This window comes from Cydia pomonella, chromosome 6, assembly GCF_033807575.1.
Source record: "Cydia pomonella isolate Wapato2018A chromosome 6, ilCydPomo1, whole genome shotgun sequence".
In the NCBI taxonomy this organism is placed as follows: Eukaryota; Metazoa; Arthropoda; class Insecta; order Lepidoptera; family Tortricidae; genus Cydia; species Cydia pomonella.
Genome location: NC_084708.1, coordinates 12,999,449 through 13,015,690, shown reverse-complemented (window position 1 = coordinate 13,015,690; position 16,242 = coordinate 12,999,449). Strand labels below are relative to the sequence as shown.

The window sequence follows — 16,242 nt, the reverse complement described above, 5'->3', positions numbered from 1 at the left end:
CCACTGGTTTAGTAACTTTATATATAAATTTGTGCACACAAAGGAAGTAAAATCACATAAAAACATTTAAAACTCTAATAATAACAACAAGCCTTGGTAACAACCGGGACGGGAGTGTTCACAAACACACAAATTCTAAAACCTATTACTACAAACCTACAAACAGTACTTTCTTTGAAGAAACGTTCTTTATCAAATTATTAAACTTGAGACTACATAAGATTCTTGGATTTTTCTATTAAAATTCATCATTTTTTTTAAAGGATTTTACAAAAATTGTTATCAATGATAGCAAAATACTGTACAATTTTACCCATTTATTCAATTCAATGGTTTTGTATGGCAATATCGTCGATCCAGACGACGTGCTCGCCTTCGTTGTGAAGCGGCTAGACCGGTTACCATCGGTTAACTTCGATCACGTCGACGTCACCAGGCTGCTGAAGGACATAACATTCCTGAAGACGAGTCCAGCCTCGTCTCCTTCGTTCGTCGTGTGTCGTCGTCCTGAAGTGCAGGCTAAGTTAGAGGTATCTAATAATACCATAATTGAATTACGTTCCGGATTGGCGTTACTACGTAGCGCAAGTTCGGAATGTAGGTCAGATAATACCTCTAACATAGCCGTGTGTCACGTTGCGCGGAATGCGTCCATCGGCAGATTTGAACCCGCGAATTTGGATGCGTCGGTAAATGCTGAGCAGGCGACCGCCGACCCGCGCCCCGCCGCCCGCCCGTCTACGTTACCGTTGGCCCCGCAACGTCGAGGGTCGCGAAGTTGGAGCCTCGACACAATGCGAATTTTAATTCGTTTGTGGTGTGCGTTCCGACTGAGCGTCTAGAATTAAAACGTTCAACAAGCAGGAGTTTTGGCCGAAGGGTTTCAAGTTTCGGCGGTTCCGAAGCCGGCTCCCTGACACTGCGGGGTTGCGTAATGCATTGCAACCATAATGTGATTTGTAGTGTTTAGTTTTAAAATATATTGTTATAATATGTAGGTATGTTAGTTTTAAGGTACTTATTTATGGGCGACTAGTTGCCTGAAATAAAGATTTTCATTCATTCATTAAACGTCATTGGACTGTTTAGTGCAATAACGGGTGATAACAAAAAAATGAAAATTATTTCAGAGCTGTGAAAAAATACTCACACTTTGTACGATATATACATGATAAATAATTACAATAACATTAATGGATGTTAGAATAGGGCCTGTGGTCAGCTTTCTGACGGAGTTTAGATATAAAGTTCGAATAAGACCTTTGGACACCGTTTTTGTCCATTTTCGGAACACAAGTCTTAGTCATTTTTATTAGCTGGGCACAATTTTCAGCTCTCCAATTATTTTTATACACTCAATTACTCAAACAGCTAAAAAAACTATCAATCAGCCGACATTGTGGAAGGTTTGTGGGATTTCGAACTTTTTATATACATATGGTATGTCATTGGAGTCTAAGAATTGTAATGTATGTAGGCTTTAGAAGGGGTATTCTTTTTATAACTAATTTGTTTATTAGTATATCTTTTAATTTTAGTTTTATTTAATATTAGTTTAATTTTTAATTAGTTTTATTTTATGGCTAGTTTAGTTTTAATTTTAGTACCTATATAAATTTGTATTGCGTTGGTGTAATAAAAACCTCATATAATAATAATCAAATGTATGTCTGCTCAAACTTGTCCATAATACTTGTGTTTCATATTGCGTGGTATTGTAGAATTATTATTACTATAGTATCAACTGTTTCCAGGTATATCAGTTTTGCTAAAAGGAAAATAACTTTCATCATCCAAACTGAATGATATTCCTTTGTAATTTCGAGTCATCTAGCTACACTGCGACATAATGGTCGATTTTTACTGATCAGTGTATTCCGGGGCTCTTACCTCCTAGCAGCATTCCAGACCTATCTTTTTTAATGGTCGACAAATGTACGGTTGGTAACACTTAAAAAATTTGTCGGCATCTCGTTAGCTCATGGAATTCATATAATTAAAAGTGCTTTGGAATCAATTGAGGCTTGCCATGGTTATTATCTTCGCTGGCCAGCCACTACCACTTTTGCGATTTATAGTCAAGGATGTAATAATTCTATATATAGTAGAAAGAAACTGGTACGTTTTCTGTACTAAAATGACCCACTGTGTCCCTTTTCCCCATGTTTAAGTTAGAATTTTTAAAAATGTGCAACACGTTTTCGCAGAGTTTCTTGTTTCAACTTCATTCTAACAAAAACAAATGTTTCAAAAAATAAAACATTTGAAATTCAAGGATGTCAAAAGAACTAGCAACAATTTAATTAACATCATTTTTTGATTATGTAGATAGTTTCGTTTATAAGACTACAGAAAATCATTCTTATTTTTTTGTTATTACCCGATACTTATTATAATGTTAGTACCGCAACTATTTATCTGTCTCAAATACGTTGGCGTCTTTTCGGCTGAAAAATACACTTCATATTTTTAATAAAAAAAATTCAAAGCGGCAAAGCAAATCTCTTCACTATAAACTGTGTGCATCAAGTGTTCCAAGAGGAACTCACCCGAATAAGCTTCTCGTCATATAAAGCCTTGAGGAAATCCTCGTTATCGGGTGTCAGTAGCTGCACGCAATCGGGGTACGTTTCGATAACTACTTCACATAAACACTAAACGATGTACGTCGAGTGTGCACAAGAACTTACCCGAATATACGGAGGGATGCTTATACTTCTCGTCGTATAACGGCTTGAAGAGCTCCTCATTATCGGGCGTCAGTAGCTGCACGCAATCGGGGCGCGACACGGCAAAGTGTACAGGCCCCGCGTCCACGGGACCCACGTTGCGGATCTCCACGTCGACGATGCGCAGCTCCCCGCTTATCACCTCCGCGCTGCTTTCCGTGAACGTCATCTGTCATGGCAAAATAGGGAAGTAGCTTTTCTCAAACATGCAATGAAATATTGATGTTATATTCTATTTAATCAAATTTTTGTTCCCTAATAGGACACCCCAACGTAATAATATAAAACACAAAAAAGAAAAAAAAAAAGGAAAAAAAGCTTAATGGCGTGCGTCATAGCGCCCAAATAATCGAATAACCTATCACATTAAGACATGAAACAATCATCATCATAATTCCTATTTTTATTATTATTTCATTGCATGTTTGAGAAAAGCACTATACATACCTCGGCGGGAAATATGGGGTTGCCCGCCTGAGACCTATCCGACCAACCCCTTTCGTCCCGGCCTCTGTATATTTTTCACATAGCTTGGGTTCTGTGACAGCTGTCATCTCAATACAATTTCTAACCTTAAAATGCCAAATTGTATTGAGATGACAGCTGTCGCAGAACCCAAGCTATGTGAAAAACATTATAGTAATGTACTATTTCTTTAAAGATAAAGATATATTTATTTGTAAAATGTTGTGTAAATAGTCGGACTGTAGGTATATAGCACAATCGGATTAAGACCAACCTCGAAATCTCTAGAACAGTCATGAAATTTGGTATGTATATAAATTAAAGTCCCCTTTTTCATGCCCATTTGACATTTGTGTACCATCCAGGAGAAATTCGCGTTTTACTCTAAATCTACATTCTTTATGAAAATATAGTGTAAGGCGACATTAAAGCTTATTAAATTCTACACAAAAAAGTCCTGGATATCTTTGCGTAAAAAATACATCTTGCTATAAAAATCACTTGTTGAACCCAGATTTACCTCTTATACACTTCCAGGGGACATTCTCTTAATAGAAAACTCAGAGGAATATGAATTCCACTTTTAACTATACAATTGTACGTGATCTACCCCAATATTAACATTTTACTCGACTACGACTTAACCGGAAAGTAGGGTTATGGGTTTAAGTACTGATGATTCAGTACAGCCTGTAGCTTAGGATACTGGACGGATTTTTTGAAATGACGTATCGGTAGATTCCTCTTACCCTTCACAACTTGTTTACACTTGTTTTATTACAGAAAAATTAAACCAACCGTCTTGAGAGGACTCCGAATATTAAATCCTATTTTTTCTAGCGCCTAAACTATTTAGCGGATTTCAATAAAATAGACATCAGTAGATCTATAATTAGTACACGAGTGCCACGCAATACAAAGTTACTGAAATTGATGGAGGAAAACTTTTTAGGGCTAAATAATGTTATTGCAAAAACAGATTTTAGGTCTTAAATGGGGTTCAAACAATAGTGACAGTCATCAAACTTCACACCTACAATTTCTGCGATCCCGGTATGCGTGTCTTAAAATTTGAGCTTCGGGGACCATGGGGATAAGACGGTATAGAAAAAAGTATGCTCGTTTAAAAAAATCCGTCCAGTATCCTAAGCTACAGGGTGTACTGAATCATCAGTACTTAAACCCATAACCCCACTTTCTGGTTAACTCGTAGTCAAGTAAAATATTAATATTGGGGTAGATCACGTACAAATGTATAGTTAAAAGTGGAATTCATATTCCTCCGAGTTTTCTATTAAAAGAATGTCCCCTGGAAGTGTATAAGCGCTTAATCTGGGTTCAACAAGTGATTTTTATAGCAAGATGTATTTTTTCCGCAAAGATGTCTATTTTGTGTAGAATTTAATAAGCTTGAATGTTGCCTTACACGATATTTTCGTGAACAACGTAGATTTTGAGTAAAACGCGAATTTCTCCTGGATAGTACAGATTTTCCAAGAGGGCTGCGATTCCTCGAGGTCCCCAAATATCAAATGGTGTGGGCATGAAAAAGGGGCCTTTAATTTATTTACATACCAAATTTCATGACTGTTCTAGAGATTTCGAGGTTGGTCTTAATCCGATTGTGCTAGTAATTTTAAGTCCTTACATTGTACTTAACGAAGCATGCAAACTTTCCTTATTAACTAGGTACTATAACTAAGTATAGTATAAGGCATAGTACAACATGACAATAACGTTGACGCTTTATCATGACAAACGTATATCCTAGACCACTGGTTATTAACCGGTACCTAAATAGTAAGTACCAGAAGTGATCCGCAAATTTATAAACGGAACCACCCTTTGATGACTACATTTTACATACGTACCTATTGACGTCCAAACCGTTGATGGTCTCTGGTAAAAAATAAAATTGATCGAATGGTCCTTTATCAATGAAAGGTTAAGGACCTCTGCACTAGACGATATGCACGCAACCCTCATACTGCACGACTAAACACAACGGTATGTAATACATAAGGCTAGCTTAGCGAGCAAAGTAAACTGTTTGGCCCAAGGGTTAACTGGTAGAGAATGAAATTCATATCCATATTATTATAATCTTTTCATTATTAATGTTTTATCTCGTGTAAGTGAATTGTAAAATTCTTAATGAGATTAAATGATCTTAAACCTTAAACCTTAGAATGCCTTCTGGCATTAAGTTCGCCTTTTACATTTTTTACTGTGCAATAAAGTTTAAATAAGTAAATAAGAATTTTACAGTTATACTAAGAACAACACAACCTCATAATGTTGCAGTAAAGGTACAAGTTGGAACCCGGCGTCGTGTCACATACAAAAGGAATTTAGTTCTCATTTTAAAACGTGTTGTATTGTAATGAGACTTTGTAGATACAATGACATGAGGTACATATATCTATGCCTGTAATTAGTTAAGTTCCCTGCTCTTTTAACTCACCAAATCCACCTATTGACCCTACTTGATTTTGACATCATGTAAGTTTCTAACAAAAAAGATGAAAATCTATCATTTGAACTTTTTACAAAAAGTTTAAATCTACCGCGTTTTGTCTATGGCACCCTGTACTAATTAACACATATCTCGTACCAAGTGACCAGGCGACGATATCGCGACGGGAAAGGTCATTATCTGCGATTTTTAACTTTGTAGGCTGTTTTCTCCAAAATTAAGGACTTCGGAACATTAGATTCCCGGTTTTGGGCCACACGCTGTATAGTTCCAGCTATTAAACAAAACGAAATAGAGCAAAAATAAGTTTTGTATAAAAAAACTTAAATTCAGTGTAATATTTTTAACATTGGTATCTGAAGTTATATTAAATAATTACAGGCATAGATAAATATATATTGCTTATCCTGTTGTAAGTACAACGTTTCAGAGCAATCTAGCAAGTCGTTTTAAAATGAGAGCGTAAATTTAACTTTGTATCCGACGATCACTATACGATTAGTAATTGCTTATGCATTCTTTTACATTAACTATGAAAATGTATTAATAGATAAATTACGTTTTTATGGTTAACCAAGCTTGCCGCGGATTCAAAATTGTGCATGACTACTGACTGGTCGGACGACGTGTCGTCTGCCGCTCGGCGACGCGTGGCTGACTTCGTGTCGCTGACCTCGAATGGTATTTCATAGAAATATGAAAATAGAAGCGTGTCGCCGGGATGTGTCTTCTGCATTCGCGACACGTCGCCGGGTTCCAGCTTGTACCTTAAGGCTCACAAATAGCTAACTGGATCAACAACAATACCTGTAAACACGGAGCGGGAGGAATCACAGTGATTTGCAAACGTTTATCAGAAGCATTGATTCCAGATAGTAAATTCAGTTTTCCTGCTATAACCGAACCAGTTGCATTTTCATTGCCTCCTTCTCCAGCATTAATTAACCTGGAAATAAATAGAATGTAACTTGTATGGTAGAATAGCTGCCTTTGAGGACAGTAAAAAAACTCGTCGGTCGTCAGATAATATTTGGATTAAATTAACTAGATAATCTTAGTATTCACGCAAAGATCAATAATATATCAAATTGAGATTTTAAAATGTGAACACCGTTTCAGATACCCGCGATGGGAAATTTACCCTGAAACTCATGCTTTTCTTACAGTTGTTAGTTTGTTGTTTCTCTATGAAAATTGTAGCAATTCACATGTAAGAACTCACTTATACGCCACACCCTGCACACACAGCCGCCCCATGCGCAAGGGAGTCAGACTGAACGTCACCGTCTTGCTGCTCTCTCCCTCCAGCACCACGGAGTTGATCTTCTGCCCGCAAATCAAGCTGCTTTCCAAAGAGCTCCCGGATGCCACCATGGGCTCATTGTTCACAAATTGTTTGGAGTCATCGCTTTCCGAAACGAATTGCCACAAAAGCTCAACGTCTTTAAGAATGATGACTATTTTCAACGGGTTTCGAAGAGTGATTAATATTTGTATTGGCTCTGTAAATATATAAATTGATTGATTTTAGAATTTACGGGATAGAGAAACAGTCAGTATAATTAGTCAGTATAAGTGTATCAAAATTCCAAAACAAAGTTACACACAGCATTGTGCCCAACTCCACCTGCTACCTCTTTACATCCGGCGGAATATAACTGATGTAATTTATACAGGGTGGCCAAATAAGAAGTATACATTTTGTTTTTAAATTTTAACTGTATTAAGTTCAAAAATTATTAAGTATTGTTTTAAAAATATATTCTTCAGGGTTGGCAAATTCATGCGAAACATAATGTCTGACATATGTCCACCTCTAACAGCAGGCAAATGTAAGCCCTTATCATCCCAATGTTCAGCATCTATTCGCACATTTTTGGCATTATCTTAGTTCATTTGTGTCGAATACTCGGTTTTAACTGTTTACATTTCATCAGCTCGTTAGCATAGACACGTAATTTTAGATAGCCCCACAGAAATAAGTCAAGAGCTGCAACATTTGGGGAATTCGGGTGCCAATCACAGTCACTTTTTTTCAAAATTAATCGAGCAAACAACGTGTTTTAAACAACAGAAACATTTGAGATAAAATTGCTTGCTGCTAGTGGTAGACATTTGGCAGAAATTATCTTCCGTATACAAATGCCAACCCTGAATAATATATTTATGAAAAAAATATTTAATAAAATTTCCACTTCTGGTAATTAAAATTTAAAAACAAAGTGTATCATTCTTATTTGTCCACCCTGTATTAAGAAAATTGCTCAGAACCATGTAGATTGTCCTGATCTGCTAGCGAAGTTATGGTTCTCAGTCCCCTCACGCCTATCCTCTCGCACCAAACGAACGTTTCATATTCCCCTCGTTCATACTAATTATAGGAATAACTCATTTCTTCTAAGAGCTGCTAAGTCCTTTAATCAGCTTTGTAAACATCACGATCACATCGAACTGTTCTGTGATAGCTTTAGTTCAATTCACAAACTAATGAGCCAAGATTTCTCCCACTGTTAACACTTATGCAATTCCATCTTATTTATTTATCTTTTGTTCTTCTCGTTGAATGTTTAACTCAGTCTCACTGTCAAGCAACATAGTTATAAGCATAATAGTTATTATTAATTCTGCAATTTCGCACGCCATGTACTTTATGCAGTTTCTACCTGTGGAAACTTGTGATTGGCTTACTGTTTTTATTTCGAAACCTATTTTGTTACATTCGCTGTAAGTTTTCCCAAGAAATAAAATAAAAAAAATTAAATAAAAAAATAACTACATTTCGGGACGAACTAGGTCAAGTTGGTTTTGTTCGAGTAAAATGACGTCGACGGTTGGTTTAAGGATCATTAGCACTACGTTGCTATGCGCCACTTATCTCTTACAGCTTGTGTATCATGTGTCTTAGCAAGATATCGGTACCAGGTAACAGAGATATATAAAGATATACCTCATTCATAAAACCAAAGATATATTGATTGAGAAAGATGCGACAAATCTAAGACAATTTCGTGCTTCGAATTTGACAGTTAAACGAGATGGCGCTGTATAGAACCATATGTTTTGCGGTATCTCTGATTGTCTAAAGTTGACGTTTGAGCTTGTGTCTCATGTGTCCTAGCAAGATATCGCTACCAGAAAACAGTAAATCGAATTTGACAGTAACTCCATATATTTTGCGGTAACTCTGATTGTCAAAAGTTGACGTTTGACAATTCAGTGACCGCAAAACATATGGCGCAGTACAGCGCCATCTGTTTTGGATGTCAAAGTAAGGAGCACGTTTTTAACTTAGACTTTACCTCTCTATTACAATAAAACTTAGCATACCTCTGTTACATTTTGTCTTTAAACACAAATCTCAAAATGTTAATAGCAAAAGATTATAAATAGTTAAATTTGATAGATTATTATGAACAAAGCTCCATCCATACAAACCTCCTTGGGGAGCCACCGGGTTCAAGTCAGTTTTGTTCGTGTACAGGTCGACGGTGGGCTTGAAGATCATTGGCACGCTGCCGTAGACAACTTGGAGCAGCATCTCCTCGAGCTTATGCCACGTGTATTGTTCCTAACGAGAGTAATGAGTACGTCAAATATGGATAGCACGATAATATGTGTTCAGCTGCAGAGAGGTCGGACCCCCCATAAATCTGATGGTTGTATGCACGCAGGGGGTACAAAGTCGCGTGTCTCATTGTTGTGTTTAACAGCCAGGTCTTATTAGGTCTACAAATATTATTTATAGTATAATTTACGAGTTTTAAGCTCTTTGAGAGCTGCCTGAAATGGGTAAGGGCATCTTGGTTAACTAAAAATTAGTTTATTTTGCTCGGGGCAAAAGAAACAGTATGATAATTTACTATAAGTGTTTCTTTTGCCTCTATGTTGTGTAAAACAAAAACATATTTTACAATTTTTTGAGTTTGAGTTTGAGTTTGAGTTTGAAGATTCTGAAGCCATCAAGAGTTGAGGAGTTGGACCTCATGGAACCCATCATCAGAACCTAGACCTTACACAAGGGTTCCTTCAGGACTTACTTGCTTAACAAACATAATGAAGAGGACAAATCGGCAAAAGTGAAATATGCGTTGTTAAAGAGTCCCCTTTACGGGCGAATTGATAATCTCCTCCTTTTTTGAAGTCGGTTAATGAAAGATGTCCCAGTGAATAAATACTTACAAAAATCTCGCTCAGGGCGTTATTCACTTACCTATTGGCTCAAGTAGCACTCACCTAGCGGTCCAGCGTGTGGTGGAAGGCGAGCGGGAACACTGGCAGGTGCTCCTTAAATTCCTCCTCACTGTCCACCCATTGCTGTGAAGGTATGTAGGTTATCGAGCCCTCACCTGGCGGTCCGGCGTGTGGTGGGCGGCGAGCGAGGTGGCGGGCACGCGGCCTGGCGAGGAGAGCGGCGCGGGGCCCACGCACAACACCGACGTGGCCTCGCTCTCCAGCAGCGGCAGCGGGAGCACTGGCAGATGCTCCTTGAATTCCTCCTCGCTGTCCACCCATTGCTGTGAAGAATTTATATATAAGAATCACTACGGTTCTAGGACTCAAGGACATATAGGAATGGGGATATGCAATGAGATTTATCTTGGACAGGCGAAACAGCGTCAAACAGAATACATATAAACTGTCTTATAATTGGAAAACAACCTTAACAAGTGATCGTTTAGTTAACACATTCTCCATATTTATCGTGGCCAGATTATAGAATTTGATCATTTCATGAAATGCAAAATTTTTGCAGGCGAAACAATAATGATAGTTGTGTTCCGCTATTTAAAAAAATACACATACTCCCAATGCCATGTTTGTACATTAAAAAAAATTACATATTCGTGAACTCAGAATGGGGGAGGATCGCGTAGTCAAGGAAGCGTACTTGGGGCGACCAACCGGCCGTCGACCGATCGGGCGCCCCAGGTACCGCTGGTGTGATGTCGTGGAGGCGGACCTGCGTCGGCTGAATGCCAATTCATGGCAGGAAACCGCGCTGGATCGGGACAGGTGGCGTTCTCTCGTTTCGGAGGCCAAGATTCTTTTTGGATCGCTGAGCCAAAGCAGATAGTTCAATTTACCATGTTTACTCAAATAAATCATTATCTTATCTTATCTTATCTTAGTTAGTTAGTTAGCAGCATATTCGTGAAAACCCACCAATATTTTTTCATACAGAGAAAGGAGTTCACTCAAAGGCAGACCCATCAAAAAACTATGTCTCGTATGCATAAACCAGTTTCTAATAAGGCCATGTACGAAAGAAACGTATACAACATGTCAAGAAACTACATAATAATTTTTTTATCTACAAACATACAGGGGCGGCCTTAGCCTCTGCGAGGCTCCGGGCGGAAATTTTTTGCGAGTTTGGAAATTGTTTATAGTACTAAATAAAAAAAAAGCGGCCAAGTGCGAGTCGGACTCGCCCATGAAGGGTTCCGTACCATTTATGACGTATTAAAAAAAACTACTTACTAGATCTGGTTCAAACCAATTTTCGGTGGAAGTTTGCATGGGAATGTATATCATATATTTTTTTTAGATTTTTCATTCTGTTATTTTAGAAGTTATGGAGGGGGGGACACACTTTTTTTCACTTTGGAAGTGTCTCTCGCGCAAACTATTCAGTTTAGAAAAAAATGATATTAGAAACCTAAATATCATTTTTGAAGACCTATCCCTAGATACCCCACACGTATTAAAAAAAGCTACTTACTAGATCTCGTTCAAACCAATTTTCGGTGGAAGTTTGCATGGGAATGTATATCATATATTTTTTTTAGATTTTTCATTCTGTTATTTTAGAAGTTACGGGGGGGGGGGGGGGGACACACTTTTTACCACTTTGGAAGTGTCTCTCGCGTAAACTATTCAGTTTAGAAAAAAATGATGTAGATAGTCCAAAGGATCTTTCAAGAGAATGGAGCTCGGTCGTGAACTATAAGTACCTATGTGTTATAAAGCGAGAAGCGAGGCCGAAAGCCGAGCTTGACCTAGAAGCTTCCCGTGTGAAGCTGAAAACTGAGCTGCAGGAAAGCAGAGCTTGGAATCGAACTCGCAGAGTGAGCGAGCCCGACGGCTAACCTCCGCAAAGATAATGTGTAGTTTCCTTCGAGTCTGAAGTCGAGCTGCAGAAGAGCATATAACTTGGAATTGAACAAGTGGCCAAGTGTAAGCAAGACCGAAAGTCAAGCTTGGCTTAGTGTTTCAGAAAGACCAATAACTTTCCTGCAGCGCATTTAGGCGTGGCCAAAACCAATGGCCGAGTTCCACGAAGGACCGAAGGATTTCCGCGTGAGACCAAGCTGCAGGAGAACATAGCCTGGACATTAATCAATATGATCTCGATTCACTTGCTCCTCAACCTTTAGCACCGCATGGAAGCGCAACTTGCTTAGATGTTTTGGGCCTTCAGCCGTATGCACTTTTATTAAATTTCATATTTGAGGCATTTGACTGCGCATTTCGGGCTTTATTAGGCCTAAAGTGGAGCGCGGTCTTCGGCCACCTAGGGCCTTGAAGCTCAATCTTGCGACTTATGCGCAAGGCCCCGGGCGGTTGCCCCGTTCGCCAGCACCCCCAAAGGCCGCCCCTGCAAACATATCATACCTAAACCCTCTATGATGCCTTCAAAATCCGTAAATAATGGCCTACATTACGATGAACTGTTTTGTTACAACAAATTTCTTCCTTGTTCTTCTGCCTTTTTATTCGAAATGAAATGTCAATTGCATACAATTTTGACATATCTCGCATGTTAGTTTGTATCGAATGACAGTGGAACAAACTAACATGCGTCTCTGAATTAAAAAAAAAAGATATGCGCGTTTTATCTTTTAATTCGTTTAAAGTATAAAATGAATATGTTTTGTTGTTTTTAAGGTACTAACTACTATAGCAAAACTAAGGTAACTATAGCAAAAGTTTCGTGTAAAATAAGCGATAAAAATATTTCGGTGACGCCACCACATATCCGCGAGTTCCGCCAAGAGAGCAACGATTTGGCACCGATGCCCCAACGGAGGCCGTAATGTGGGTTAGTGAATATTTCATAGAAAGTTTATAATATGTGTGTAGATAAAATAGTGTATGTAACTGTACATAATTAGGCATTAAAAAAACTCGTGTGATCTTTTTAAGACACTAACTTCGTTCATTTCTTAAACCTACACTCGTGTATTTTAATGCCTTTTATTATGTAGCAGTCACATAAACTATACCCTAATTTATAGTTAAATTCCATCAACTCTACCAAGAAATGTCACTGTCACAATGACATCTGTCAACGTAAGTATGACGGACCAGATGTCACCAACCTTTTTGGAATCATAAAAAATATAATTACGAACATAATAAAACCGTTTTTGTATGGAATACAGAAATAACGTCAAAATATGTGACCGAAACCCGGTTTCGGTCACTCCATTTTCAATACCTTTAAAGAAACGCTGCCAACTACATAAATGAAGGGTTTTTGTTAAATGTGTCGCCTATACTTCGACTCTTAGATGTTTGTTATGTTAATTATGTATATAAGTTAATATTTATTCACTATACGTACAAAATTACGCACTTAATCTTTAAGCACTTATAATTACTACAGTTTGTACTGTAAAGCCTTACTCAGTTGGGTACGTGTTATGGCTATGGCGGAGACGCTATCAAAGTAACCTTAACACTTTCGATTGCGCCCGGGAGCTTGGCGTTTCAGTGATGTTTGTGTTTATGATATAAAGCGTTCAAAGGGTTAAGTTACTCACGTAATTTTATTCGAATTTCGCTAAATACGATTCGACAACCACAACTTAACTAGAGCCCGTCCAGACATATATGATCATTGTCAAGAGGGCGCTGTTCTCATGTATAGGGTGATAGTTCAGTTTATGAAAAATTTATTTCCATGAAATTCCGCAATATGGCGCGTGATCATATGTCGCTGGTCAGGCTTTACTAAGAGGTCCGTTTGTAAATATTTATGCATACTTATAATGCGAAGTGACTAAAGTCAAAGACCAACCCCGAAATCGCGATAAAAAAATTGTCTCTCCCATACAACATATCAACATCAGCCAGCCAAAATGTATGAATCTTAAAATGCCAAACCTCGCAAAATTGTATTTAGATGACATCTGTTCTTTTCTGATTACCCTTTCTGTTCGAAAAATACTATAAGTAACAGACGTCAGCGCGGCTACCGGGAAAATCGAAATTCGTCAAATGCGGGCATTTTTCTCTGTCACTCTGATTACGTCTTACGAAGAGTAAAAGAGAAAGATCCCCGCAATTTGCGAATTTCGGTTTTCGCGGTAGGCCCCCAGATGCCGAATGAAGTGACAACTTGACTTGACAAGTGAGTGTCATGGCCGGCATAAATCTATCATGGTAACCATAACGGCGTATTACACTATCCTGTAGTTGTCGTTTTCGAATTTACGTTTTAAGGTATAGTAATAATACTAATAATACACATCTTAAGACAATAATGTTATTGTATTAAAACGGAATACTAAATGTTTTTTAGACCCGAAGTATTGCCATTTCAAAGCGAACATTTCTACCTCAAAATAGTTTAAATTCAATATTAATTTATGGGACTGCTTTATTAATAAGTCTAATTATTTGAACTTAGCATTTAAATGTTGTATTTCAAATTAGTAGTAAACTATTTATTTACGTGCATTCTTTCGCCAATAATATATTTACTATTTATGGACCGTTTCATTTTACTGGCAAACACAGTGGTAGATTTGATGGAATTTAATTATGAATATGAATCAGGGTATACTATTAACCATTTACCAAAGTACTTAAAGCTGTTGCAAGATAATGAGTTTAGTCGTAAATTAACAAACTGGCTGCTTGAAAAATGTTTTTATAGCATTAAAAAATTTGATTTTAATGAGTAACGGCAAATTTCGTAGTCTTCTTCTTCTTCTTCCTCCTGCCCTTATCCCACGTTATGTGGGGTCGGCACAACATGTTCTTCTCTTCTATTCTCCTCTATCTTTCGTCACCTCAGCACTCACTCCTTTCTTTCTCATATCCTCTTTCACACAATCCATCCATCGTTTTTTGGGTCTACCATCCGCTCTCCGTCCATCAACATTCATTCCTAACATTCTTTTTCCTATATGGCATTCATCCCTCCTCATTAAATGCCCATACCACGCTAACGGCAAATTTCGTAGTATGTATTAATAATAATGACATAAATTGTTTTCAACTATGCAAATTTTTCTTTCTAATTATTTTCAAATTTTTTTTTCCTGATTATTACTAATTATTTTTATTGTTTTATGGCGAGTAACTGACTTTTTCCTAATTTTTCTAATTTTCTACCTATTTATGTTAATGTCTTAATTTCAATTTTGTTATTTTTCAATGCTTGTATTTGACATTATATTTGCACGCTTGCTTGCAAGCAAAATACACATTGTACCTGAATAGTTCTAACACCTTATGTTACTGTATTTTTGCAAATAAATAAATGATTGTTTGATTGATTGAATTATTGCCACATCATAAAATTATCAAGTTTGAGATCTGGCCACAACATATTCCTTTGGATATCAGAATGGTGTAAGTAGTATAAAAAAAAGTAGTCATCAAATGTCAGATGCAGATAGTCGTACCAACGATTTTTCTACAATGGCAATGCAATTTTGACAAGAGTACAGATTTTTCGATTTGACTATTTTTTATGACAATAGTTCCGCGTATATACACTAATTTTTACGACCAAATTTTGAAGATGCGTATTGTTTTAAGATAAAGAATTTTTTGTTGCACGCGAAGAGCCGAGCCAGCGCACCGCGTCGCGAGTGAGCCGCAGCCGGTCCACTGTAAGCTGTACCTGGTGCTGCAGCATGTACTCGCACAGGAAGGCGTCCTGCTGCGCGGCGGGCTGGTGTCGCGCGGCGGGGGCCAGCGGCGCGCCCAGCCAGCGCACCGCGTCGCGCGTGAGCCACAGCCGGTCCACTGTCAGCTGTACCTGGTGCTGCAGCATGTACTCGCACAGGAAGGCGTCCTGCTGCGCGGCGGGCTGGTGTCGCGCGGCGGGGGCCAGCGGCGCGCCCAGCCAGCGCACCGCGTCGCGCGTGAGCCACAGCCGGTCCACTGTCAGCTGTACCTGGTGCTGCAGCATGTACTCGCGAAGGAAGGCGTCCTGCTGCGCGGCGGGCTGGTGTCGCGCGGCGGGGGCCAGTGGCGCGCCCAGCCAGCGCACCGCGTCACGCGTGAGCCACAGCCGGTCCACTGTCAGCTGTACCTGGTGCTGCAGCATGTACTCGCGAAGGAAGGCGTCCTGCTGCGCGGCGGGCTGGTGTCGCGCGGCGGGGGCCAGTGGCGCGCCCAGCCAGCGCACCGCATCGCGCGTGAGCCGCAGCGCGCCCGCTAAGCGACCCAGCGCGAACTGCACGTGGTCCGTTGAGAGACGCCAGCCGCTGTCGCGGTACACCTGTAAACCGATCACCGAATATAAAACACATTCCGGATACTCTTAAAATATGTACTACATATAATATAGCCTTCGATCTGCAAAATCGCAAATTCGGAAGCAGAGCTATG

The 16,242-nt window shown here is 38.8% G+C and overlaps 1 protein-coding gene across 1 annotated transcript in view; it reads right to left on the bottom strand.

The window, feature by feature from the left end:
- Nucleotides 1-16,242, bottom strand: part of LOC133519013 (trafficking protein particle complex subunit 8) — a 36,353-nt gene that overhangs the window by 7,869 nt on the left and 12,242 nt on the right. Inside the window, exons 11-16 of the mRNA XM_061852859.1 lie at nt 15,806-16,132; nt 10,017-10,184; nt 9,106-9,238; nt 6,893-7,172; nt 6,478-6,616; nt 2,691-2,898 (exon numbers count right to left, since the gene is read on the bottom strand). Coding sequence (XP_061708843.1) covers nt 2,691-2,898; nt 6,478-6,616; nt 6,893-7,172; nt 9,106-9,238; nt 10,017-10,184; nt 15,806-16,132 — 1,255 coding nt within the window. The remainder of the gene's footprint in view (nt 1-2,690; nt 2,899-6,477; nt 6,617-6,892; nt 7,173-9,105; nt 9,239-10,016; nt 10,185-15,805; nt 16,133-16,242) is intronic.